We start from the raw sequence: 27,763 nt of genomic DNA on the forward strand, positions 1-27,763 counted from the left end.
AAAGGTTATGGAAACATATCCCAGCTTTTATTACGTCAGTTAGAAGGCCGTTTTAAAGGGCTGACTTTGAAGCAAGGTGACAGTAATGTAAAGCACCATGGGGAAAAAAAAATCTAGGCGATAGAAATAGCAATGTAAACAACAGAGGAAACACAAGCACTAGGCATACAAATTACATAACCTGTAAACACAAAAGGCGCTGTGCATGTTCAGTAAATAAGTTGGGTATAAAACATCATGATAGAAGAAGTGTTAAAATGTCATTGTTAGATTGTGCTGTCACATTTCTATGTTCTGTCGTTTAACATTTGGTTTAGCGTAACAAAAGAAGCCTCACAAAATTAAAACTATGTACAAAGGCAAAGAGTTCACTCCCTTTGGGCTGAAACAAATCATTCACATTATTGACTGGGATGTAAATATATGGTCCTATAATATACTTTATATCTAACAGTGGCTACGAAGAAAAGCTTTCCACAGCGTATCGCCATCAAACTGACTATCGGAACAAAATCAGTCAAAAAACATCCATCGCATTCGACTTTCTTTGATTCAGACTTGGCACTTTCATTGTCAGCATCCAAACAAGTAGTGATTATCTGTCAATTCTGTAAAAAAAAAAAAAAAAAAAATCAAACTTTCACTCGTCAACAACAACCGTCACTTAGCTGAGCTCTCTCTGTTAGTCACAGTCGATTCCTTGTCACAAGTACAATAAAGCAGCAACCATGGAAACAGCATCACATACAACATGAATTATTACTGTATTATCAATCACAGCATGTTTAGTGTAAGAGTTAGTATGTAAATAAGTAGACTATCAATTCATCGATGTAACTATCAAACACTATATTGTAATACCTATAATATAAACCAACATATATTATTACAAGATAACTATGATTATATTCTGATACAAATCGTACTTCTTATAAAGGCTAAACATCTCATAATCTTAATAATCTCCAGCCACTGTTACACTACTGGTATGAGTTAAATTTTAAAAATTGTTAAACAATTTTCTTAGCTGTCTGGATACATTCAACAATGAACTTGTGCAAAAAAAAAGAAAAAATGAAAAAAATGTAGCAGGTCCAATCTGATGTATTTGTGAACGTCAAATCCTTTTAAACCCCAATACAAATATGGGTAACAACCACTAAAATGCAGCTTTGCATTTACTTTTGATTTGATTTGACTTTACTGAGCCGTAAGTGGTCAATCACAAATTCTAGAAAAAAAATATTACCATCTGCTGGCACATCTTGGAAAAACGATCACATAGAATAATAGCTGTGAATGAGATGAATTTGCAGGATGTGCAGCAACAACGCTGTTCCTGGGAGACTCTCTGATTAAACGGTTCAGTCATCTCTCTTATTTCACTTCCCTTCAACAAACTGAAAATTAGGAAGGCAATTCAAATGTTTTCCTTGCTGAACACTTATTGCTTTTTGAGTTTAATGCTCTCAGGCTTCTGTCTTTTCTTTCTCCTCCTTCTTTTTCTTGCTCTTTTTCAAGAATGAGGGTGTGCGGAACTTCTTCTTCTTCTTCTTGGGGGACTTGCTTTGACTCTCCGGGGTCTGAACCTCCTCCTCCGTCTTCTCCTTCGTTGTTATGGAGATTTCCACTGTTTCCGAAGTGCTCAGGCTCAGCTTGGATACCTCGATGCTCAGATCCTCCTCCATCTCCGCCAAGTGGTCTTTCCCGTTGGGTATTGTGTCTGTCAACAGATGAAACCAAGTCAGCGAGGAGGGATGCGGCTGAGGAGAGGCAGTAAACTATCTATTTAATGTGAGGCATTTCTGGTCCTTTTTCACAAATTAAAACACCCACTCATTAGCTAATTACCTAGTTTAGCCGGGGTCATGATGGGAGAGAGGGAGAGGGAGATGGTGGAGCCATCAAACGTGGTCATCTCGTCTGCATCAGTGGCGTCATCATCTTCTGTAATTAGATTAAAGTCATGGATGCATCAAAGCTTCATGTGAGCGAGGCAACAAGTGTTCACAGACAGATCAGCAGCTATGTGAGTCTGTACTTTGGTAAAGTGGTGCTTTGAGCTGAAGGCTGGCATCTGGATGAAATACAAATAGTAGCAGATGAAATGCTATCATTTGTAGCTTTTACTATTTATGTATTTTTGTGTTCTTGCATTGTGCATAATAAGGTAATCCACGGGCTTTAAACTGTGCAGGTTTAGAACCAAGGTTAGGTGCCGTATCTGGTCCAGATTTGGAATGAAGATGGGGTTGTAAATGCTCACGGGGTCTAAGAATCAGACTAATTCCTGGGTAGGTTTTCTGTGGGTCAGACGAGGAAGAATCTGAGTGCCAATTAAAGCACAATGTAAGGGATAACTTCCTTAAACGGTGTTAATTTTTGACAGTTTATTCAATATTTGTGCAAGATTTCTGTCACTGAAATAGGAAATGCTCTTATAAGATGCATTTTACATATATTTTTTTGTACAAAGTTACTTTTTAAATGTTGAATACCATCTTTTTAATTTTTCCCCCTCATGGTTATTGTCTGACAGAAAACCCCATGATTTCTGACTGTACACCGTTAAGATAAGAGCAGATTTATGCCACACAAAAAGTCAAGACTTTCATTTTAATGCTACCAGACAAGAATTGTGTGTGTACCAATGTCAGAAGGGATCACACAGCATTCTTTTTTTTAGTGTGTTAGCATGTTAACATCTAATTTGTAGCAGGATGAGGTTGATGCAAATAGAACCCTTTTTGCAGCTATTAGATAATAAAACAAACTATAAATCTGACCTGATGATGGTGCTAGATAAACAGTTCACACAGATACAATGTATCAGGAAGGGTCATGTAAATATTTGCATCAAATTTCATGAGAATCCATTTTTGAGAGCAAACATTTTGACCTGTCACAGCAGGGAAAACACAGAGGAAGTAACGATTTCTGCATCATTTCAAATTAAGCAATTTACCCTCGGGGATCAATAAAGTATTTCTGATTCTGATTTTGTGCATAAATCTCACAGCTTATTCGGACACTTAATGAAACCGAGCATCTTCAGTATGCCTCTGCCTTCTCAGTTGTGAAAAAGGGTCCATTGTTGCAGAGATCCTTTATGCACAACCTCATGGTGGCACCATAGAAGAGGTCAGGAGATCACAACATCATTAGGATTCCTCCTCTGGGCATCACGAAAATTTGTGCTAATTTTCTTGGCACTCTGTCTAACAGATCTGGTCTGTACTAAGTCATCCCTACATCCATGCTGCGAGCACAGTAAATACAATAAACACTTAACACCAGGCTGGTTTAACAGCTATGTTACAGTTCATTAATTTCAATTACATGTTCCAAGACCAACACATGACTGTAATGGTGAAAAACAAAGGTGCTACTCTGATACAGTCTCGGAAATGTTTCCCCCCCCGCAGACACATTTTTTTTCCTGTGTCGACAGTCGTAACCAGGACAAGAGGAGTTTGACAAGACTGATGTCTTTGCAGCTCATCTCTCACCGTCCCTGTGAGCCGACTTCACAGCTCAGAGGAAGAGAGAAACTGTGGGTTGACAGTTTTGTCCTGATGGCATTTTTGCAGGGAACTCTTAGTTTCTGTTCATGTATTTCCAACATTTCCTACAGGCAGGAACCAAGGACTCTGGCTGGACTAATTAACTGCCTGGACCACAGGCTAATGACACAGTTTTCACGTGGCAACAATGAGAGAAAACGCACAGTTTGACTAATGTGTGAAGGATAATGATGAGTACCTTCTTGGCCTTGCTGCTTTTTCTCTACCATGTCCTTGTATTCCTCCAGCACCTTCTCTGTGAGTTCATTGAAGGGGTTGGGGGGAAGAGAGCGGGTCTGCTCTTCATCCTCGATGATGAAAGCCTGACAGAGGCAAGAGGATAAACAAATGTCAGGGCATGTAATTGCTTAAATGAAAGACCGATGGCTGTTTAGGTTTCTTTTGTGAAATGACAGTGGTAATTTCTCCAAATCCTGTGTGCATTTCTCAGATCTGTAGCTCACTTTCACTGCAGCATCTGCATTTCTGGTTGCCTTCAGAAATCAAATGTATGCACTGCATTCGCCTCTGAAATCCAAATCAACTACATTTCTTGCTCCAGAGTTAGCAGGCAGCTGTTTCAAACGTTAGAATGTTTAAAAAAATTTGTTGGCAAAGTCACAATTAAAAATTACAGTGAGTAATAGAATTATTTTCAGTGATACAAATCATTCACTGTAGACATTCTGACTTTTACACATCTGTTAAAAAACACTTTTATATATGTCAATACCTATTTCAAAATCAGATTAAAAATATTGAATGGATATGTAGTTTAATGGCATTGCACATTGAAGAAAATGTAGAAAAGTGCACGCCTTTTTTCTCCAGTGTTATATTTTGACACTGAAAACTGAATACAAGCAACATCCTCATTGATTCTCTTTTTTGGATTTGGCTGAAAAAACAAATTTTTTTCATTCAGCTGCCTTGTTTCAAGACTGAAAGGATATGTCACTTACTGTCAGTTGCAATTATAGTTTTTAATTTTTGCCAGAAGGTTAATGCTTTGATTAAGTGACGGCCTTGTTTAGAACAGTGTGTTGCCGTGGTGATGTTTAAAAAACTAAAGGAGTATTTCAGACGAAGTATTTAAGCAAATGAATTGTGATACATGGCTGATCATGAGGTGTGGCTCTTTACAAACAAGACTTACAGGTCCTGGTATGGTGTCCACAACAATGCCTGCTAGTAACTGAGACTTTGGTCCAGGAGTCATCTGGTCACCTCTGTGCTGTTCTTTGATCTGAAGAAAGCCATTTAACAAAAGAATATTAGACCTGCTTCGGAAATTTTTGACATTGAGAATCAGATTTTAACACACCTGGCAAAATGAGAAACGTTACACAAATCACTGTATCGCTGAATTCTATAAGTAATGTAGTTTCCATGCTACAGGAATGATTGTGAACAGTCCAAGCAATGGACAATTCATTAATAGCTAAGGGGAAAAAAATCAACTGGCAACAACAGTTTTTCCCATTTCTCATAAAAGCATAGATCCAGCTTCTTAGATTTATTTTTTACAATTTCATTTAGCTTTTATCCAAAGTGATGTACATCTGAGAGTAGATACAACACGAGTTAGGTAGGCGGTGCAGCACTGAGGACCTTGCCTAAGTGTCCTCACTGGACAGCTACGGCCTGACCGGGATTTGAACCACTGATCTCCCGTGTCAAAGTCACTGAGATGTTAAAATCTGATACTTTTCACACAGTCAATTGAATATATGGTAGATTTGGATTTTTGGTAATACCACCTTGGCAAAATGTGCATTCTTTTCATCATTTTCTAGAAAAAAATTACTATCAAATAACTGAGAAAATAATCAGCAGATGAATCAATAATGAAGACAATCACTAGCTGCAGCCCTGTAAATCAGAAATTACTGGTTGCTATGTGGTATAATACAGACAGTGCAGTGCCTTTGCTGTGATCTGATATAAAAAAAAAGTCTGTGAGTCTGTGTTCCGCAGGTTTGTAACATGTGGGAGCAATGTTGTGGAAAAATGTGCTCATTTTTTCAACTGACCCGATTCCTCTTATCCAGAACCTCAGTGGGATCGGTGTTGAGTGGAACAAACTGGTTGGGGTCTTCAATTTTTATCGGGGTGCCGACGCTGTTTCCTGGCTCTGAAGACTTCATCCACTAATAGAAAAAAAATAAACAGATGATTAACAAAAATTTAAGCAACATGCTTTTTTCAAACCCGCCACAAGGGGGCAGACTAATACAGAGGAAGGGCAGCAACTAAGTTCAGTCTCCTGTCAGAGCAGAGAGAATCAGATCAGGCAGTTTCTAGTTACAGTTTGACATGAAAATCAACGCACCATGGTTCTGGTCCTGGGGCTGACGTCCCCACTGGGTGACTGTTCAGGAACATTGACCCTCAAGTAGCTGTTGGGCGAGTTGAGCCACCGGGTCCTTTCTCTCTGCTGTTTCTGCACCATAAACTTGAAGGGGCTCCGCAGACCCAGCTCCGTGTCCTCTGGTGGCACAGCCGACACCGTGGCAGGGATCTCCACGTCATTCTTGGAGCGGGGTTTTTCACGGACAATGGGGTTCCTGTAAGAGTAGCCTGTTCTGTATCCCTAGCAGGTCACACAGAGAGGAAACGTTATCATAACACTCTGACTGAAAGCTCCTCCTTTGTGAGATTTTGCACAATGAATTAAAAAAAAGAAACATTAACTATAAAACAGCCAGAATTCAAACAATTCACAGGCCACCCAAAATGCACTTGCACAATGCTTTTAAATATTTGAACAACGGAGTATATACAAACAGCATTTTTGCAGATGTGCCCAGTTTCAGAGGGAGAAGATAAAACTCTGATTTGAAGCAGTAGGAGTGTGTTGTGTGTTGTTAAGAATACATCAAAGACCGAGAGAGACAGCTACTGATGGGAACTTTGCAGTATGTGCAAAGTGTAGTTTGAAGCCGGCAGTACAACGCTACAATCTAAAAGAAATCAAAACTGGCGTTGCTGCACAGGCAGTATGACAAGTTTGCCACCACAAAAAGAAGCCCTGCATTGGGCTTTGAGCAGCACAGTGTGAGCAAGCTATTGTTTTATTTCACAGACTCGCTCAATAAAAACCTAAAGCACAGTTTCCAAATGGTTTAAACGTCATTGGAAGACTGCAAATATGACATACATGTTCAGTTTCTTACTGTGAGGTGCATTTACAGTGTAAAAGATTTACTGTATCAGTATAATGAATTGATAACCTCATGGACAGGAGAGTGTTTTTAATGAAGCGGCTACTTTTGAAACCCTTATTAAGCCGCTCATCCACACGCCTCTTCTGTTTCTTCTCCTTGCTCGGTTCTGAGAAGCATCATACCCTGTCCTTTGATCATTTCTGTGGCTTTCAAATCAACCTCCTCCTCCTGCGTTATTAGCCGTGACCTTTATTACAGCCGGACCTCTTTGTTTTGGAATCTCTTCCGACGTCGCCACAACTATCAAACTCCACCCTCTGTCATGGAAGGTCAAACCTCCACTTACAGCCGCTCTTGTGCTGGCATTTGCCCCCTGTGGCGAACTTGACAGTCGTGGAGAAAATGCCAAATCCTATTTCCAAATTGAGTGCGCGAGGGTCCTTACACCACAATTACTTTGCGGTCTGTGTGGCTGGAACTGCCCACAGCGTGCCTCACCATCTGGAGGCTATGATTGAGAGGGCGGGTGAGCGAAGATCACACAGAGCTAACACAGCTGCAGCCTCTTCCAGACAGAGTTGTTAGCGAGCAGCACACTCGAACAGACAGTCTGACATCTTCTGTGTCTACGTGAACATGTGAGCGCCTGGCCATTATCAGCGCAGGGTCAGAAATGCTGCTCAGAAATCTTAAGGATGGAAAAAGCCACAAAGGACAGATCACTATCCTTTGTATTGTAGTGAAAGAAAGCTAAAATAGAGACAACTATTATAAAGCACTATTATTCAATTACAGAAAAAACATTTTCAGATTAGATCAACAAAAACGCATATCTAGTTTCTTTGTGTTCTCTAATCAGACACTTCCCGAGGAAGCGCTCGAGACAGGAAACCCAAAGCATCATGGGTACAAGACATGGGGCAGAGTTCACTCACCAGGTTGTCCAGCATCCTCATGAGGGACTCAAACTCAGCCTCGCCCACTTTCCACTTGACCTCATTGTCCATCACCACCCCGGCAGCAGCAACTCCCTGGGTCAGGGGTTTAAACTTCTCCCGGTCCAGAAGCACGAGGTGGTCCACACCGCCCACACACCTCAAAGCATTCACCTAAATGAGGACATTAGTTTAAGAAATTTAGTCTATTTATACAATTTGTACTTTGTGTTAAAGTAAAAGGCTGCACAGTGGATTGGTGCTTAGGACTTTCGTCTTGCAGCTGAAGATTCCTGGTTCGCGTCCCGGCTTTCCTGTAATCTTTCTGCATGGAGTTTCCATGTTCTCCCTGTGCATGCGTGGGTTTTCTCTGGGTACTCTGGCTGAGGTTAACTGATAATTCTGTAGGTGTAAATGTGTGTGTGACTGTATATGTAGCCCTGTGATAGACTGGCGACCTGTCCAGGGTGTCCCCTGCCTTCGCCCGAGTCAGCTGGGATAGACTCCAGCCCCCCACGACCCTAATGAGGATTAAGCGGTGTATAGAGAATGGATGGATCAGGCGTCAACTAACCGTGACGTCACCCGTTGGTTTCAACGCCGAGAAAATGAAGCCCGGATTTTGCTACTTCCTGGTCGCCGTTTTGGATTTTTTGGAGCCAGTGACGTAAAAAGCGTCATAAAACAGGCTGGACCGGAGAGCAACTAGGGGCAGGATTGGCTTAAGACTCTCTTATCCCGCCCACGTTTTACCGCAGAGGCTTCTGTTGCTGTCTATCAACTATAGCCACGCCCCCTGGCTCCGCCAACTTTAACGATTTATTTAAAATTCAGTATTGATTTATTTTAAGATCGGCCACCTGATCTCTCATTTTGATCATGAAAACTAACGGGGAAAAAATCCTGAGCTGTAGAAAATCAGTCTATCAAATTTTATTTTTTCCAAAAATGAATTGGGGTCTATGGAGCAAAAGCTTTTTGGAGCCAACCCTAGCGGACGGCGTGATATTGCAAGTCTTTGACACTTCCGGGTGGGCTTCAATTCTGGAGCCAGATGCTACATCCACTATATATACAGTCTATGGAATGGATGCAGTTAAAGTGAAATTATTGTTCTGTGCAAATTTACTGACAATTTCACTCGTATATCCATATGCAGAGAACATTAATTTCAGAATATTCTATACTTTCTATATGTCAAAACACTTAATTTGAAATAGTGTAATTATATATGAAGTAAACTGCAAATATGTGTTCAAAATGATAAAGAAATGCCAAAACACTGCAGCATAATGGGAAAAAAAAACACCCTAACTGCCTCTTCAACACAAAGCAGTGAGAGCATTTCAGAAACACCGCAGGGCTCCTCCACCTGACTGAGAACACAGATCTCTCGCACATATTTGGCTTGCTCAAACATACTGTACGCTAGAACTCAGCTTTGCTTCATGCACTGCTTTGTTTTTCGAGTCTGACTCATTTGTTAACAAAAGAAAACACATCTCGGAATGATGAAAAGCTGTCTTGCTGACTCAGACACATAGCGCTACCTTACAAAGTGTCAAGTGTGTAGAAAAGGCCACTTTCAAGTTTACAAATTGCTTTGACCCGAGTGGTGCAATTACACTTCATTACCATGCAGAGGTTGGATCAAGAATGCGAATCAAGCTCTTTTTGTACCTGGATTTCACAGGCTTGCTGTGAGTGGTAGACATAGTGAAAAGCTTCTTCTACTGTTTCTCCCAAAGCCAGCAGCCCGTGATTCCTCAGGATCATCACCTGAAAAAGACACGCACACAACGCTTCAGCTGCCTGATTGCTCGTCATAATCACTGCTACATACTGAAACGATCCGGTTGAGCTACTGCACATTAGCATATCCAGACACTAAAGTGCATTGATTAATTCGTGCATACATTAATGACCAAATGCCAACTTGTCAACATGTTTCGACATGACGCGTGCAGCAAAAATACAAAATGTTAATTGTTCTCTTCTGGTAATTTGGGGCTGTGAAAACTGTAAAACACACAAGATGGAAATAGGAGCATTAAAATCTGAGCTGATGGTGTCAAGAAGTGGCAGACTCTGCTCCTCCTCATGCATGCAAATAATTCAAAGTATAGTTTGACATAATAGAAAAACATGCACATTCCTGTTGTCGTGGAGAGTTAGATGAGAAGATTAATCCCACTCTCATATCTTAGCTGAGTGGTAACAACAACAAGACTACCAGCACTTTCAAAGCTCTCTAAGTAATAAGTTGTATCTTTATGTGTTTGTGCACAAAGGGAAGAGCAAAAATCACTTTTACAGTGGGTTGTGTGCAGAACTATTTATTGACTTGGAGCAGTGATATCTTGGAGTTTCCGCCGGTTGCCTGGCAATCTTACAGGGATGATAAGACTTGAGAAGGTTTATATCAGGCCAGAAATAGTCCAGCACAAAAATGTTCTTTTGACAAATGAGCTGTTTCCAACATGTTCTACACTTTATGCTGAGCCCACTGCCTCCTGCTAATAACTGGGTCAAAATATAATTGCTATATCTTGCATACATTTTTATTAGAAGTAAATGTTTTTGTACATATTGTAAACATTGTTACTATTTTATTATTATTTTTATTACTATTACTATGTTTATTGCTACATAAGCTGCTCTAACAATTTGAATTTCCCCTGGCATGGGGAGAAATAAAGGATTATCTTATCTTCTAATATTCTGGTATATTTCTGTAAATGGTTACAAAATTAAGAGGTAAAATAATAATATAATAATCTACATTTGTAACAAAATACTTGCAGTTGATGCACAAAAGATAGATGGCAGCATACTGTAATTTTACACTTTCACTGTATGCTCATGTATTAATGTATTTACACACACTAACCAACAGGTACAAATTGCACAAGTGAGTACGGCGTAATAAACCCGGGCCGCTCTGTCCCATGTGAAAGTGAGTCTGCCACTAATGGAGTGCCTTGATTTGACAGTACCTTGGCAGTCGGGCCCAGAGCTTTCTGAAACTCCACCTTCTCCTCTTTATTATCCAGGCTGCCATGGTAACCAAAGCAGCTCACGTCTCCCAGAAGCAAAGCCTCCTGGGAAATGGGCAGGATTCCACATTTCATCGAGGACACCTGTTAGCATGGGATAACAGCAACTGAGACTGTGACGCACCGACATCTAAATAGAGGCCCATTTTCTCGCTATCAGGCACAAATAAAAAACTTTACGTGGCAATGTTCATCATGTGCTGTGCATTTTACAGCCCAGCTTCAAAGGAAATAGTAAAAATGCATTGCAGGGTGTCTGCATCTAAAATGAGCAGGCATGCAGGGGGCTCTCTTTAATTCAGCCTCCTTCCTCCGGTGCAAAATAAGCGTTTAGCAGCAGCTTTTATGCTTTCATTAAAATGAAGCTCATTTAATATTTGCCTGAAGCGTACTTACAGCAGCTGTAGCTGGGGTGTGTATATGTATGATGCATCGCACATCAGGGCGCATTAAGTAAATGGCAGCATGAGGAGCAAATCCAAAGTGGTCGATGTCCAGATCCGTAGAGCCGTGGTCCACAACCTCACCAACTATGTTTACTTTCACCTACATCCAGCAGAAAGAAGCAGCAAAGTTAGGAGTGTTATGATCCATTAAAGGTTTCTAGAGGAAATCATGTTTACATTCATTCACTTACATATTGTGTGTATTTTTTAAAGTAGACTAAACATATTTAATGTATTTCTTTTCTCATTTAACAAAGTCCATTTTTCTAACAGTTTGGAATGTGCCGTGTTTGTATCCTTGTCAAATAGCTAGCTAGCAATCTTCCTCTTCCCTGACTTGTGCAGGTGTGCATTATGTCACCCACAAATTATGTGTGCAACCTTGAACACATCACATGAAACAGGAACCCACACTAGGGTTGCATAACTTACGGGATATGTGTCATTGCAACTTTTCAGACTCATATTATGCTTTAATTTGCAGCATAGCTTTTTAAAAATCAAGTTCTAATGCAATATTCACGGTGAAATAGATTTAAAACATGTGACGGAGCACTGCCACATTGGATATCATCAAAAGCATGACAGTCACACAAGGGTGGCGGGAGTTTGTAAACCCACTGACCATCCAGGGTCGCATGTGCTCCATAACATATATCCTAAACTAAATCCTTGCAATTTACTAATTGCATTGCTTAAAATTGCAAATTTAATTTAAATTAAATTGCTTAGCCTCTAGGGCTACTAGTATTCACACACTCCACAGAGTGTCTTTAAGACAGAATTACTTTATGTTGCACCTTCTGTATACATACATTTAAATATATATAAAATATGCATAAATTATACATATTTTTCTACATTTAGATTGTTTAAGGACATAAATATTAAAATCATATGGATTAAAAAAAATCCTACTGCCAGTCAAAAGTTTGGACACACTTTCTCATTCAGTGCTTTATATTTAATTATTTTGTACATTGCAGATTAAGACTACAATGTATTTCTCTTTTATTACTTTGCTCTACCTGTCAAAGCATTTTGTGAATTTTCTTCTGAAAAGTGCTATACAAATAAAGCTGTTATTATTGTTATTATTATACTGAACACATCACAACTATAAAAGAAGACATGTGGAATCATGGTGCAAACAAAAAAGTGCTAATCTTCAGAATGTATCTACAATGTAGAAAATAAACCAAATAAATAAAAAGGACTGAATGAAAAGGTGTGTCCAAACCTTTCACTGGCAGTGTGCATGCTGTAAATGTTCAGTCAGATATTCTGCTACAGTCATCAGCACAATGTGTTGTGCTATGAAGACTCAGTGTAAAACTTCAGATTTCTATGGATTTTTCCATTGGATTAAACAGGTGAATGTTCAAAGAGGTTGACATGCATGTCTACATCAACATTAAAGTGATAGCCAGCTGAGTATTTTTCACATTCTACATTTTCTGAACAATTATCTGGATAGAAATAAATCTTAAATATCCATAAAATGTGAAAAATATCTGTTTCAATTTTATTCTATATTCACTTGACTCCATTCAAAATCGGTTTACATCTCAGAGCTACTTGCATTAAAGAAGCAATGCCAATTAGGATGTGAGCACTTGACAATTTGTCGTTTATTTCTTTGGTAGGACATGCTCACCACTCAATGACTGCTCACATCAGAAAAGGAAAAGGCTTTAATTATGTTGAATAATTTACCCTAGGAGAGAGAAACTAATGATCTTCGAGCACTGTAGCTTCCACTGTTAGATACATGTAGAAACCTGTCTGAAACAGCTCTGGCTGACATACGTTGAACACACAGACAGCTTTGCCATCAGGTGGAGCTGACAATAATCCATTGTCACTTACAGATGCCTGGTCATTCCCAAACACTTGCACAACCTACCTAATTTTCACATTGTACAGTATCCATTCAATGGACTGACAATAGCATGAACTGTAATTTCACCCACAACACTGACAATGATTTACATTTTTCCATATAGTAAAACACCATTACAATGCATTGTTATCTGTAAACACACACAGCTATTGTGCTTACCAAATTTGCTGCCGTCACCTCAGCGAAAGACAAACCTCGTGGGCCAATAAGGACATGGTCCTGCTCTTTACTGACGCGCACCTGCAACAAAATGCAAAACTTACTGCATCCAGGCAACAATGGAAATCAATCGCATGAGCAAATTCCAACAATTTCAAACATCCCTCTGTCAGTTTATTCTTGTCAGGGTCAAAAAGCCAGTTAAACGGCACTGCTGCCATGGGAGACCAAATCTCTGCTCTTAGAAAGTTTTTAAGCGGGGTTAGCAGCAAAAAAAATCAAGCCTACAGGAAACTCTACACCACAGAGGAAAGCTTCTTTATTCGAGAAAACTCAAAAATCAGCGTGTGGGTTGATAAAACGTACTTTTTTTCTCGCTTTGTCTTTGGGGAAAAAGTGAGCTTTGTATCTTGACATTTCAGGTGCTCATCAAATATTTCATAGTGAATTCTTACAAGTGGGAAGTTGCTCATATTCACAAACCTTACGTTTCTCAACCATAAATAATATATGGCTGCTGAAAATGAAGAGGTATTCCCCTTTCCAGGAGGCTGAAAACATGGAGCTCACATACGGAAACGCACACCTTGTGCCGCATACACAAGCAGGTGTGTGCCGGAGCGTGATGGTGAAGGTGTACTCACAGTAATGTAGGAGCTTGTAAAACGAGCCCAGCTGAAGAGGTCAACGAGCCTGTAAAGGCTTGCCAGCCTGCAGCGACTTAGTTTCTCCCCTTTGGCAAAGGAGGGCGACTCGATGCCATACAAGTCATTGACTGGAGTCACCATCCCAAAGCCTGTCACAAGACATAACATCACCAGTAAGCTGCAATGCACACAAAACATTTATGAGGATGTTTACATGGTTTGTTTCCACTGTATATAGACTGAAACATCCCGTCTCTACAGCTGAAGATATAAAAAAAGGCCTTTCTCAGAATTCCCAACATGAAACTGAGGGGTATTTTTGGACCGTAATGCCATATAAGGGCATTTAATGAAACAGGACCAGATCTTTCACAGCCATTTTAGCTTTTAAAAGAGCAGGTCTGTCTCAAGAACTTCAGGGCCATTTCTTACTGTGACATTTTCCAAACATTTACAGGTCTGACTGTCAAACTTTCAATAATGGATCTTTTCAGTTCCTGGGTGCTCTGTAACCTCCCCAGAAACGCAGCACGGTTAGGTCGGGCTAACATGACAAGCGTCGTTATCTGCTCTAATTCATTACTAATGCTGGTCATGAGAGCTACTTAATAGAAACACTGACAATGAAGAAGGCTGTTGATGATTTCTTGTTTTTCCTGCTGTTTCAGGGGTTGTTCAGTGTCACAAGAGTCTGAGAATTTACCCTCTGACAATGAAGATATTCAGCTTGCATAATGCACACTGACAGAGGATACATGCGGAATGACAATCAGGCCCTAAGGGAGATAGATGGATACGTTCACGCACAGAAACACACACTGACACTCACTGATGGGTGAAGTCAGGGGGCCGGCCCCTCCTACGGTGCTGGCCATGACCAGGTCAGCGATCTGTCTCAGAGCCAGGAGACCTGTAGGGGTGTTTCCCTTCGTCAGCTGGTCCTGAATCAGGCCTTCTAACTCATCTTTAAACACCTGTAAACAACAACAACAACAAAAAGTTTCTCACAAAAACTCATCTCAACACAACCGAACCTCAATCTCATTCCAACACCTCGGGATGTGTCAGGGAGCACAGCATGCTTTCTAATGCTCCTTATTACAACTGTACACAAATCACGAAAAGCTACTTAAAAAGCTCTTTGTGCATCTGTGAAAAGGAGGTTCATTTGAAGCGGAGGGGGGGTTGGCATTAAACCTGACCATCAATTTTTGCATCAACAGTAGGCTGTGAATCTTGAAACAGCACTATTTCCCTGTGAGCTGCAGCTAAGCTCTGGCATTCTGCTTCATCCAACCACGGTTCCCATGGTGATGAGACGAGTTCCACTTGTTGGGTCCGTTATGCAATCGCAGATGAGTGTGGGCTCGTCTTATTTCCATGCACTTCATTGGCGTGTCTTTATTGCATCTCGTCGTGAGACTGTGCTGCGTCGTTTCTCATCTATTTGGATTATATTATACTGAAATAATAACTGCTATCATACACACTGGTGTTTCTTTTATTTTGTCCAGTGGGAGCAGACTAATGTCATATCTGTACATATCCATAAATTCATCATGCCGTGTGCATTATCTTTATGAGATCTTTATTCTATGCCTCATCTGCATCCATCTGTTGTAACATGCAAATTTCCCCAGTGTGGGATCAATAAAGCTCATCTCATCTTATCTGAAATAACAGCAACATCTCTCTGAAAAATGTAATAAAGTTAAACAGCACCACAGGCTACCTTTTCACATGAATCTCTAAAGCTGTTTCAACTGCCTTATTAAGGGAGAAATTATCGCAGGACTACTGTTTCTGACAAGGGATCAACTGATATGTGTTTTTCAAAGCTAATACTGACTATTGGTAATTAAGGAAGATCAATGACTGATATTATGAACTGATATACATTAAACAGCATGTATCAGCAGAGAACCTGTCATTCATACCTGGACTAATGCACAAATGAGAATATTATTACTGAATGTGTACATATATACAGGATGTCCAAAAAATGTATATACCTTTTAGCAACTGATAACTAACTAACTAACCTCACACCACTACACTTCTTTTTATGGGGATACCTAAAAGACAAAGTCTACGCAATTAGACCTGCAACAGTCACTGAATTGAGAGCAACCACCGAACGTGAATGCACGCAAATACCAAGGGAATTGTTTCATGATGTGTGCTATTCCATCGTTTCGCGTTGTCGGCAGTGTCTGGACCAGAACGGACATCAGTTTGAGAACAGGTGGTGACAAAACCATAGAATGATGTTTGTAAATTCTTTCACATGTTGAAAATTAAACGAATTATAATAAACACCTAGTTTACAATTATTTAAAGTGTGCATACATTTTTTGGGACACCCTGTACATTAAATGTTACACAATAAGAGCATGTGGTAGGAAATCTGGCATTTATAACTTTGTTATTTTATTAATAAGTACACTACAGAACTCTCCTCTGTTTACTGAGACATCGATTCATTGACCTTAGACAGTTTGTCTGCAGTTAAATCTGCTCTTCTTCTCTGTTTTGTTAATCGCTCATTGTTCTATCACTTTAATTATCCACTAAGGGCATAATCTTAGCGCATTATTAGTTTCAGGGTCGTCTTCCTTCTAACTTCGCTGCTGGCCATTAGCCTTTAGCAAAGGACACACCGATGTCTTTATATTACTGATGTTGTTCAACCCAAACATATTCAGTTTAATAACATTAAAGGCAAAGAAAACCAGCAGATATTCACGAGTGAAACAAGCAGTCCGAGCATTCCCACCACAAAATTGTAGAGTACTGATGACAGTCTGAGAAACATACTGTGGTTTTAAATGTAACAAACCAATATTACTGCCTAATTACTCCAATATTATAATGTGTATTTAGAATGAAGTAGTTTTACAGTGTCTGAGCAGAGTCGTAGGTGAGCTGGTGTGCTCGAGCTGCATGGTACAAGATGTGGAAACTGTATAGATCAGCAGTGTAGTTACATCTAGGCCATTTAAGGCAGGTCAGGACTATTTTTCTTGGAAAAGCTTCTGAATATGTAACTCTGATACACATGGATTAGTTTTTGAAGTTTAATCAATAACCAGAGAGGGACTTTAAACCAAATGTTTGTTGTTTAAATCACTGGTTATTTCAGCTGCTGCTACAATACAGATTTTGTACATTTTGTGTGTTTAGGAAATTGCTTGCAATATGAGTTTAGTCTGCCTATAAAAATGACTAATTCACTTCATCTGTAATGCAACACAGAGACATGTCAATAACTAAATACATACACAGAGGAACTTTCAATTTGATCTTTGACTGTGTGGTAGATTTCATTGTAGCTGAAGCTTAACAATGTTTACAAGCTTGGATAGAAACAACTATGACAATATATTACAGAGAGAAATCACAGCTAAGCCTATATCTCAGTCCCACGCAGCACATGAAATAACCTTCACATGAACAAGAGATAAATATTCTCTGTTCAGTCTTGAGTGAAGGCGCCTCTGCTTTCAAAGTGCTGTTTATTACTCATACACAGTGAAAGCTTGTGTGTAGGAGGGCACTTATATAGAGCTGCCGGCTACATACTGGACTCTGCAGGATCTGGGTGACCCTCTTCTTCTGCTCCATCATGTTGAAATCCTGCCTCAGGTCCGGTGACATGTTCCTGCTACGGAGGTACTCGGGGTCACTCTCGTCCACCCGGTCGAAGTAGCGCTCCTTGGAGTCGTTGCTGGACAACGACAGGGTCAGAGACCCCACCGTCTGCCTCACGTCCACCAAACTCATGTCCTCTGCAGAAGACAAGCAAATAAAACAGATTTTTTTTTCAGCTCCTGGCTGTCAAGGCAACGGATGTTGTTACTGCAGAAAAGATACTGTATGGGTGCAATGGTGACTCATGTAATTACAGACATGGAGACAAAAGAGAGGCGAGCATTGTTATATGATTGATGCTGCTTAGCAAGTACAAAGCTGTTCATGTGGAAAAATGAGGACTTAGTCACAGCTGCTGTGAACATAATGCAGGATTTTTTCTCTGCAATAACTACAGTGTAATAACAGAACAATGACTGCGAGCATCTTTGCTCTCCACAAACACTCACTGAGCTCGTTTCCTGCTAATATTACTTCTGAGTGGGTTTTAGCACCAAAGTTCGGTGTCTCTCTTCTCTCCACGCAGATGGAGGGCAGCTCATAGAGAGGGAGATGAAAGCAGCAACAGTTTTCTTCTGCTGAGCAAAAAGCTATAAAGTCTGGTCTACAGTAAACAAAGGTAGGCCTCACGTGAAAAGAAGTTAGCACCTCTAGTGCATCTGTTACCTGGATGTGGGGGTGGAGGGAGACACAAGGGCCTGGAAATGAAATAGCTTCACCAGAATCACACTTTCATTCCTCTTTAAACTGCAGCCTCTCGATGAATGGCATCAAATTACAACTTTAAGCCATCCACGCTGCGTAAAGTAACGCGCCAAGGTGATGCGTTTAGCCGAAGCTACACATATATGTGTGCGTATAAACCAAAACAATAAAGAACCCACGCGTAAAACTGTAACTGTAAGTTGGAAAATTACCTGGAAAAAAGTACTGTGAACTACCTCCGGGACGGCGTGATGTCGAAATCCTCCGACAGAGGCTCCCAGAAACGTGGATATGAAAAACTGAACCACACAGATCTTATTCCCGATACATTTTGGTGGAGAAAAAGAGTGGGGGGAAAAAGAAGCTTGCTAAGGCGCAAACTTGTGCAGCAGCTACAGTATCCAGACGGAGCAGACTGCCCGCTGCGGGTGAGCAGTGAGTTGAGGAGAGAAGAGTGGCTGCATGGAGGAGGCTGTGGGTGTGTTTGTGTGGGAAAAAGGAAAAGTGACCATGTGACTTCACTTATCCACCCACCAGGCATGTATGTGCTCAGCGGGACAAAAGAAATGGCCACTCAGGAGTGATTCCTCGCGGCAGCGCTTCCTCTACTATTCCTGCGTGCGGTTTGCTGCGTCCTTTTTTCTGTGGGAGTGTTTTTTTATTATCTTCTATGGGACTTGTTACAGAATTTTGGGGGAGGAAATACGAAGTTTTTTTTAGTCTTGTGATTAATCTTCTTCTTGCCTGTGTGACTGTAGGTGTGATTCATTAACTTCTGCCACTTGGTTTCATAAATAACTCCTGTGTTTCCAAAGCAGCAGCTCAGTGGAGGTTTTCATCAAAGCTATATGGCTCAGCCATACCCAAACATCACAGCACATCAAAGTCAGACTGAGTGTTTGCCTCAAAAAGTTTCTTATATTATTGGATGTTTGCTCACAGAAAGTCGTATTATTTACATTATCATGTGCTAAACATAAACAAGAAGAAATATTTATAGCGCTTTTACCATACCTGAAAGGTACCCAATGCATTTTACATCACATTCACAACAGAAGCTGCCATGCAAGGCACTAACCACGACCCATCAGGAACAATTAGGGGTTCGTTGTCTTGCTCAGGGACACCTTGACATAAGCACCAAGGATTGAACCGGCAACCCTCCAGTTGCAAGATGACCTCTCTACCCACTGAGCCATGCTACTTAATTTGCCAGGTAGCATAAAGATTGGACTCTGGACTGGAGCAATGAAAGAAGGTCATGTGGTCTGAGTCCAGATTTACCCTGTTCCAGAGTGATGGGCATCTGGGTAAGAAGAGAGGCTGATGAAGTGATGCACTCATCATGGCTAGTACCTACCAGCCTGTGGGGGTTCAGGTGATGATCTGGGGTTGGTCAGGTTCACCAACATTATGTTCACAAAGAATGAGGTCAGTTGACTACCTGAATATACTGAATGACCAGGTCTTTCCATCAATACAGTTTTTCCTTTCTGAAGACACGTGTTCCAAGATGATGATGCCAGGATTCATGGGGCTCACATTGTGAATGAGTGGATCAGGGAGCATGAGACGTCACTTTCACACATGGATTGGCCTCCACAGCCACACTGAGAATCTTTGGGATGTGCTGGGGAAGACTTAGCACAGTGGTCCGACTCTCCCATCATCAAAGTAAGATCTTGGTAGAAAATGAATGCAACTCTGAACACTTACAGATGCCTGGTCATTCCCAATCACTTACACAACCTACTTGCTGTGGTATCGAAACAATGCCACAGCGAATGAGTGCTGTACTGAAAGCTAAAGGCAGTCCAGCAAAATATTAGTGTACAACTTTTTTTTTTTGCCAAGCAGTGTATATCCACTGCTTTGTTTTCTTGAAAATCCCAAGAGCTTCAGACTTTTCTGTTTGGTTCCTAAAGAGTTCAATAGGCTTCTTCAGTATTGCTCAAATCCATAACAGAGACTCAATAAGTCTCCTGGATCAAACGTCTTTATTAACCAAAAAGAAAAGTTTGAAGCTCTTAGGATTTCCAAGGCAGCAAAGCCAGCACATTCAGTGATAATGATTTTACATTTAAAAACAAACACTACATAATCCAGAGTATGTCTTTTTAGTATTGTATATGTTTGGCACATGAAAGTTAGCATTGTGCTTGTGGATGTTGAGTTAACGTGATGCAAATAAAATTATTAGAAATGGTTCCTTTTTGAGGCAGCATCTATGAAAATGTTTCGTCCAATGGGCTTCTTCAGTTTTCCTCCATTAAATTGTCACCAGCGACGTAAGGAGTCTCTTGGAGGAGCAGTGAAACATCTTCAGGAAACACAAAGAAAGTCTGAAGCTCATAGGATTTCCACGAAGCAAAGCTAGTACATTCAGTAATGGTCATCTTAACTTTAAAAGCAAGCAAGCAGTGGATACATAATCCAAAGTATGTCTGATTCAGTGATATGTCTGGCAAATGAAAGTTAGCATTGTGCTTGTCAATGTGGGGTTAAATGTAATGCAAATGCAGTCCAGTAACCTTCTACTGAAGCTCTTGGGGTATCCATGGCCTGGATGACTGAGAATCTGCACAGATTTCATCTTCATCTCAAAATAATATTATGATGATATCACCATTTAATAGTGTCATGCTACGTTGTTTTGAAACCAATTGCATGCTGCTTTTCTTCCAGTAAATTAAATTGCCCCTTTTGCCCTAAACAGGAAATAAGATTAAAGTGAATGTGAGGCTGTGCAGATTTATCTTAGGGGGGAAAGAAACAAAGACCCGTCCTCTTCCTGACACCTCTCCACTGTTTTCTGCTTTTTCAGAGGGTATTGTAGCAATATTCAGATGCACTCCATATTAAATGAATGCAACCCTGCAGTCTCTAATTTTCCCAGCGCATTGCTCCTGCCAGCCCACAGAGTTATTGCCCCTTTTAATCGCACTCAGTCAGACGTACAAATATCTAGATTTGGGGAGTAACGGAGAGAGAAGGATTGGATCACTGACTGACATAACAATTCCAGGAAACGGAGTGGAGTCTGGGAGGCGGAGCAGATATGTGGACATATGGGTTGATGTAATGAAAAGCAGAACTTTCTCACTCTGGAGCAGTGTGACCCCTCAAACTCTGAAACCCTGCCTCCCTATTTCTGGCAGAGTTCCTGCCCAGACCACATGCAGGCTTAAATGCCTGCACACAACATCCACCCACCTTCCAGCCCCCGCATTCTTGCTGACTGTTTGAACTTTTCAGTGAGGGCAATCTGTCTTGAAAGCATTGGCCAAATGTCAGGAGATATTAGTGGACATTTCATTCGTGCAGATTACAGCTGAGGATATTGATGTCCACAAATAAAAGCGCAACTCTGTCTTGTCACAAAGCAGCATCTCTGGGGGAAATAGCCTCCAAATGGAGACACGCAAAAACTACTATGAATCTAAGATGTAAACCTTTGAAAATGGAGCTGAAGTTCCTTTTGAATTTAAGAGATACTTCCATAAAAATCTTACATCAGTGCTATGTTGCTCCTAGAAATAATCACAATTATTAGATTTGTTATAATCAGACCTGCATGAACATGGTGACTTAAGTTTATCACCAATTTAATGTCCCACTATACTGTTTGCTACAGTCATCCTGATCTGACAAATCAAGCTAGATTCCCCTTTGATCTAAAGAATAAAAGCTGGTTGAGAAACACCAACTGTGTGGTGGAAACTCGGCAAGAAAACCGAATTTCACTGTACAGTGTAAACTCGAGAAAACTGACGAGTATAACAAGAAAAAGAAAGAGGTGAGTTTCCTTTCTAAAGGTTTGGAGAAGAGTAGGCGTAAGCTGTCAGGGTGTGCTAGAGGAGGAATCATTGCAGAGTAAATACAAAGTAAAACCAGCGAGTTATCGGCACAATGAATGATGATCGGTTTTCATGTCATGGTTGAACTTTGGCTGAGCTTAAGAAAGAAAGTCTGACATTTTGGTCAGCAAAGCGCTGAAATGGTGCTTTGCATGAAATCACCTTTTGACCTGTGGATTCTCTGTCTTGTCTGAGCTGGTGATGGCTTTGAGGAGGTTTATGATCACACTGAGGCTGATTCTTTATCTGGTTTATCCAAACAGGGAAAAGCTGAAGGAAGAATCTTTGTTCTTTAAGAGGCACATAATACAGAAAATGTAGGCCCCTGAAGTGTGCAGCACAAAGTGAAGCAAGTATTCGCCTCTATAGACAAGAGAAAAGGTAAGAAAATACAGTTTAGCTGTGAATGCAGTCCTCTTACAAAGCAAAGAACTTTTGCTGTTGTGGTATTGAGTTTTTAGAATGATCTGCACCGTTTGAAATGTGAAACTTTGTGCTTGCAATTCGGAATGGACCCGTGCCATTCAAAATACAGCAGCAGAATTTCTAGTTCTGTTCTCCAGTGTGAGGGAAATATAAAGGGGAAGTAAGTACTGTACAGCCAAATTCTGACAGTTGTGTGAGCTTTTTTTAAAAAAAAACATGCTGTTAAAAACTATAAAATCTGATGCTGTCTTAGTACCAAAAACAGGACAGACTGTGAACTGAACAAAAAATGTATGCAACAGTTGAAGTAAGCACTGTTTGCACGATAGAAATTTGATTCAGGCACTTTTGTCCTGCAATAGGCCATTTTTGTATTTTCTTCTTGTTTTGCATTAAGTTAAATTGTTTCTCTTTTGTTTCTAAAATGTATTAAATACATTACAATCTGTCATATGTTGTAGCCTTGGAGTAAAATCCATTCATTGCATAAAAGTATAACTTGCTTTAAACTTTATTCTTCATTGTTTTAGGCGTTTTAGTGCAAAATGCATCTTAAATGTTAAACAGATGGTATATCAAAATTCTGGATCCTATGTTTTTTTTTTTGAGGACACATTATTTGTTTTATTTGTCTGCAATTGAAAGTTTACATGTTTTAAAAGAAGAGAAAGTTGTAATTTATAAGTCTCTACAGCTGCATTAATGTTGATTCCAGTTGCAGTGCTATATAAATGGTACTGGTCACAGTATTACACTATAAGCTAAAACTTCACTGTAGTCTGTTGTAGGCTGCTATTATCAGCTGCACAGTAATTAACTATTCAAATAAATTACACTTGTTAAACTGTTAAAGTATAGTAAGATACTGGCAACCACAGCCGTCACTGTTTATGCCTGAAAATGTATTACAATGTAGACAAGCAGAAAAAACTGACAGGTGCAAATAAAATAATGTACACCAACTTATAAATTCTGAAATTATTAATAAACAGAAGAAAAGCTTATGAGGTGACTTTCAATAACTTTTAATAGATTCTATTCAAAAGCAGCTTTATTTTTTGTTACTAAAGTTCAGGTATTTCTAATCGGCAGATCAAAGAATAAACTGATCTAATTGACATGAGGATATGTTTGTTTTTAGTCACGTATGTGTGCTAAGCTCCAGAAATACTGGATAATGCATTTCCTGTAATGGAGCTAGTGCACTGCTGTAAAATATAATCTCCTACTGCATACAGCTGCTGGTACTTTTGGAAACTAGATTAAACTTCATGCCATTATTCTTAATAGATCAGCATTTTCACATCATATTTTGTATTGTTTTACTCTGAGGCCATGAAATGCATCTAGTATTAGTGGACTCCATCAATCAAGGCTATAGGCGATGCCGTTTTGGTTCACTGGATGTTGTCATACTTATTGTGTCCTGGTTGAATCGGATGACTCCCCTCTTGCAGCAGTTAAATCTTGTGGAATGAAAACAGAAAGTTTGTCTCTGCAGAATCTCCTCTCTGCCGTTCAGGAGGAGAGCAGTAGTATAAATCCAGACTTTACGCCAACACAAAGCACTGCCGGACCAAAGAATCCTGCTCTGAGTGAAACGTTGAGTTGTGGAAACGCTGCAAAATGAGACTTTTTATTGCAAACTTCTTGTTAAAGACATCATCAAGGTTTACTGCCTGTCGCAAACTGCTAACATTTAGAGCTGCACATGTTTTATGCTGATTAATTTTGAGCTGGGGTAAAAAAAAAGAAAAAAAGACAACTTTTACCTCAGGTCTGTGCGAGCATGGTTGCCACAGTAACCAATGCTTATGTTGTCTGAGGCGAAATTAGTCTGAAGAGTGAATGGCTGCCAGATAGCATGTGCTTTTACTGACAAGGGGGTGTTAACTGCACATGGCATGGGAAAGAAAGAACTCCGACAGTTAATGGAAATACACTGAGGAGAAGTTTCTCAACTCATAAGCAAATACAACAGTGATTATCCTGCCTCCCTGACTGATTGTTCTTCATTGTGGTTACAGCACAAGGTAAAGGCTTGTTGTTTCCTCCTTAACGAAAGCCATTCTGTGGTGATTTCCTTGTAGACTGAAATCACAGCTGTTTCCCCTCCAAATGTAGGCATGCTTCAAATATTGCCCATAACCATCTCAATCTGCTTAGCCCAGCAGCGCTCTTTCAGATATCCATGCGAGGCACCTTTTTTGTTTTTATCTACTTCATTACCTTTATATCTCATTGCAAGCCAAATGAAACTGGCTGCTTACAGTAAAGTAATCTCGGAGGCTCATTTTTATTATAATATCCAAATATTTATATATATATGGAAAAGGCAGCACAACCTCAACAATTTAAACTTGCCTACAAAGTGACCTCATTTAACATCTATATCTACACTCTATAAGTTAAGTAGTGTGAGGTCCCCATTGGGACAATTTAAAGGTCCCATATCGTGTCTCTTTTCAGCAAATCAATGAAAATCTCACATCCCCAAAATGTGTTTTTTTTTTTTCAGTTCAAAATATTGCAAAGATGGTTCATTTCACCATGACTCTCTAACTTTTGCATTTAGCCCTGCTCTAAACTTGTCTGGAAGCAGGATTATGCTAATTTTTATCTAGTCGACTGTTGGTTCTTCAGTTCAAACAACAAGTAGAAAGTCTCACAAAACTTTTTTTTACTGGCTGGGAGGTTATCTAGTAGTGGGGGAGCTCGAGGAATGGCAGAGGCAAACATCCTCTTATCTTAGCAGCTTTTACTGTGCAGCTTCAAGTTTGTAACAACCACAAAACGGTATAGAAATGGATTTACACCTTATTGGATGTTTAAAGTTAGAGCAAATAATTTTAATCCAATACATGCCTCATCAAATTCAGTGAATATGTCCACACAGTCCCCTAGCAGCACAGTTCTGTCTCTGTAAATGGGACACAAAAAGTGGTTCAAACGGATCCACACAACACTTTGGCTCATGCATGTGTGAAAGACTGTGACTTATCAATACTTCACTCCCTGTTAAATGACTGATCAGTACATTTAGTAATTGTTCACACTGTCAAACTCCTATAAATGTTTTCCAAAATAAATCAGAGATTTGAACTATATTTCCAACTGGAAATAGAAACTTCCCTACTGTACTTTTCTAGATATACACACGACAGTACAGGTTGACTTGCAGCCAAACTTGCACACAAAAGGTTCTGCAGAGAGAACTTGAACCGCAGAGGTTTTTTTAAAAAAAATATTTTTGCGACAAGACAATGCCATTGTTTTGATAACTTCACACAGAATATATCACTCCAACACTTGCTAAAAATGGTTGTGCTACACCCCCTCAGCAGGGTGGGTGGCAACAACAGAGCACACTTTGAACCTGAAATAATTTACATTGTTACAGTTGGATCGGTGCCTTTGCGGCATTTGTGTGTCGGCACACACACGCTCGCACGTAATCACACACACACACACACACACACTCACTGCAGTGGTGTGGAAAGAGACAGACTTTGTTTACCTTAGTGGAGGAGCTGGCTGTAGTCCCCACTGTGGTTGTCTTTGGATGGCCTCCATGTTGGAGATCTGGTGGTTAGCGTGTGGTTCACTTTAATTGAGGCTGAAGTGGAGGTCTGGCTAGCAGATCCCTTGTATGTTGTCACATTAAAATAACAGCTATGAAAAAAAATGAAGTGGCGGTTTCCAGTGTTGTAAAGTTTCTGTAAACGTCTCACGTTTATGCTAAAACCTGACATTTACTACAAACCGAAAACAGCTTAGTTGCAGTGCAGTGAAAAAAAAAGCAGTTTATTATGAAATGAATGAAACGAGGAGCCGACGACAACATAAAACTCAATCTAACGTAAAAAATGAAAACTGTGCCAAAGTGTGAACCGTAACAGGAACAATCGATCGCACGGGTGAAAGGCTTTGGGGTCATGACCTGCCATTTTGGGTTTTATGGCTGTCTATAACTCACATCACCAAGCACACATACGAAATCCTAAGCAGCCCCAGGTCCACATCTAAAGTCAACACATCCTTGTTTGGAGTAATGTTTCTAGAGGGTGACATTAATTGAAAGCAGCTGTTTTAAGCCTCTGCAGCTGGAGTTGACAGTGCAGCTGCAGACAGGCCAGTTAGGCAATGAAGATCTCCTGCAATGCTAAATGTCTGAAAAGCAGCAAAAACAGATGCAACCAAGTCTCACTGCAAAAGATCAGACTCTCAGAAGCCATATATATCAATGCCGTTATATTTTACATGCCGTATGCACGGAAATCTTTCCATGAAAAACATGTATTTGAAAGGAATTCAATTGTTATGCACCATAAAGTGTGTTATCATCATACAGAAAATAGCCTTTTACTTTCCAAAAAGCTTCAAAGCCCACGTACCACAAAATTTCACCATGCCATCTAACTTATTTACTTTGATCTTAGCTCCAACTAATGCTTGCCTCCACAGATAAAAAGGTAAAATTAACACAACTTTCAGTGCTGGTGGTTTCTACACTTACCCTGCAGGAAAATTCTTCACGTTTTATTTCAAACTCCCACGGTTCCAGCCGTTGCTTGATAGCTGTTTACATTATCACTTTGAAGAGGGTCATCTGGTTTCCCAGAAGAGAGGCAACTGCTGCTTTGCCTCTGATCTCCTGAACTCCCTCGGCTCCTCTGTGACAGCGGCTGCCTATTCTCATAGGAAAGCAAGAAAACCTGACAAAGGAGGTTCTGTAGAGCAAACTTCGAAATGGGAATGGACAGAACAAAGCAAATGGGAGGGACAAACCTCCACATTGTGGCCGCTAATTTCTCTAAATCACACGTGATTCACTTGCCTTTCAATGTATTACCAAGGCTTTTACTAAGCAGGAATTACTTGCTACATTTATATGCAACCATAAATGGAGGAACACTGCAGCAGTCTCCTGCCAGGCATATTTTTCCTCTGCATATTGAGTGCGCCTCATGTTCTAAATTTTGCTTTCGAGGAGGGCATTGCACACACTGAACGCTTGCCTGCTTTCACCTCCTCCCACATACTCTCTCTTACAGTGAATGAGTAGGATGTGCTGCTCTCCCTCTTTGCTGCACCACCTGAATACATCAGGCATCGGAGGAGTGCATGATATCGGTGCGGAGAAGGTAGAAATACAAGATAATTACACGCTGTACGCTGCGCACCGCCATTTTGACTAAGTGTAGGAACAAAATGCACCACGATGACAAATGGTCAAACGGTGCATGTG

General features: G+C 40.2%; 1 protein-coding gene across 2 annotated transcripts; it reads right to left on the minus strand.

The window, feature by feature from the left end:
* Positions 1 to 5: 5 nt before the first annotated feature.
* On the minus strand, positions 6 to 27,214 carry add3b (adducin 3 (gamma) b). Of its 2 annotated transcripts, none has more exons than XM_022197770.2 (15): positions 27,032 to 27,214; positions 17,459 to 17,664; positions 14,706 to 14,850; positions 13,874 to 14,025; positions 13,230 to 13,310; positions 11,118 to 11,267; positions 10,662 to 10,805; positions 9,346 to 9,444; positions 7,666 to 7,839; positions 5,896 to 6,156; positions 5,597 to 5,713; positions 4,720 to 4,809; positions 3,763 to 3,886; positions 1,852 to 1,947; positions 6 to 1,723 (listed from the first exon to the last, which is right to left on the minus strand). In XM_022197770.2, the coding sequence occupies exons 2-15, from the start codon at positions 17,657 to 17,659 to the stop codon at positions 1,470 to 1,472; spliced, it is 2,088 nt and encodes a 695-aa protein (XP_022053462.1). In that variant the 5' UTR covers positions 17,660 to 17,664; positions 27,032 to 27,214; the 3' UTR covers positions 6 to 1,469. The 2 variants fall into 2 exon arrangements, with proteins under 2 accessions (XP_022053462.1, XP_022053461.1); XM_022197769.2 differs by lacking the exon at positions 27,032 to 27,214 and adding an exon at positions 18,445 to 18,838.
* Positions 27,215 to 27,763: the final 549 nt, after the last annotated feature.

Source organism: Acanthochromis polyacanthus, chromosome 15 (assembly GCF_021347895.1).
Source record: "Acanthochromis polyacanthus isolate Apoly-LR-REF ecotype Palm Island chromosome 15, KAUST_Apoly_ChrSc, whole genome shotgun sequence".
In the NCBI taxonomy this organism is placed as follows: Eukaryota; Metazoa; Chordata; class Actinopteri; family Pomacentridae; genus Acanthochromis; species Acanthochromis polyacanthus.

Excerpts from the sequence above, each read along its gene's own strand:
- add3b (XM_022197770.2), bottom strand. The coding sequence starts at position 17,659 with ATGAGTTTGGTGGACGTGAGGCAGACGGTGGGGTCTCTGACCCTGTCG. Across the intron at positions 4,810-5,596 it reads TTCTGGATAAGAGGAATCGG|ATCAAAGAACAGCACAGAGG; the intron begins GTCAGTTGAAAA and ends GGCTTTCTTCAG. Across the intron at positions 3,887-4,719 it reads TGGACACCATACCAGGACCT|GCTTTCATCATCGAGGATGA; the intron begins GTAAGTCTTGTT and ends TGCCTCTGTCAG.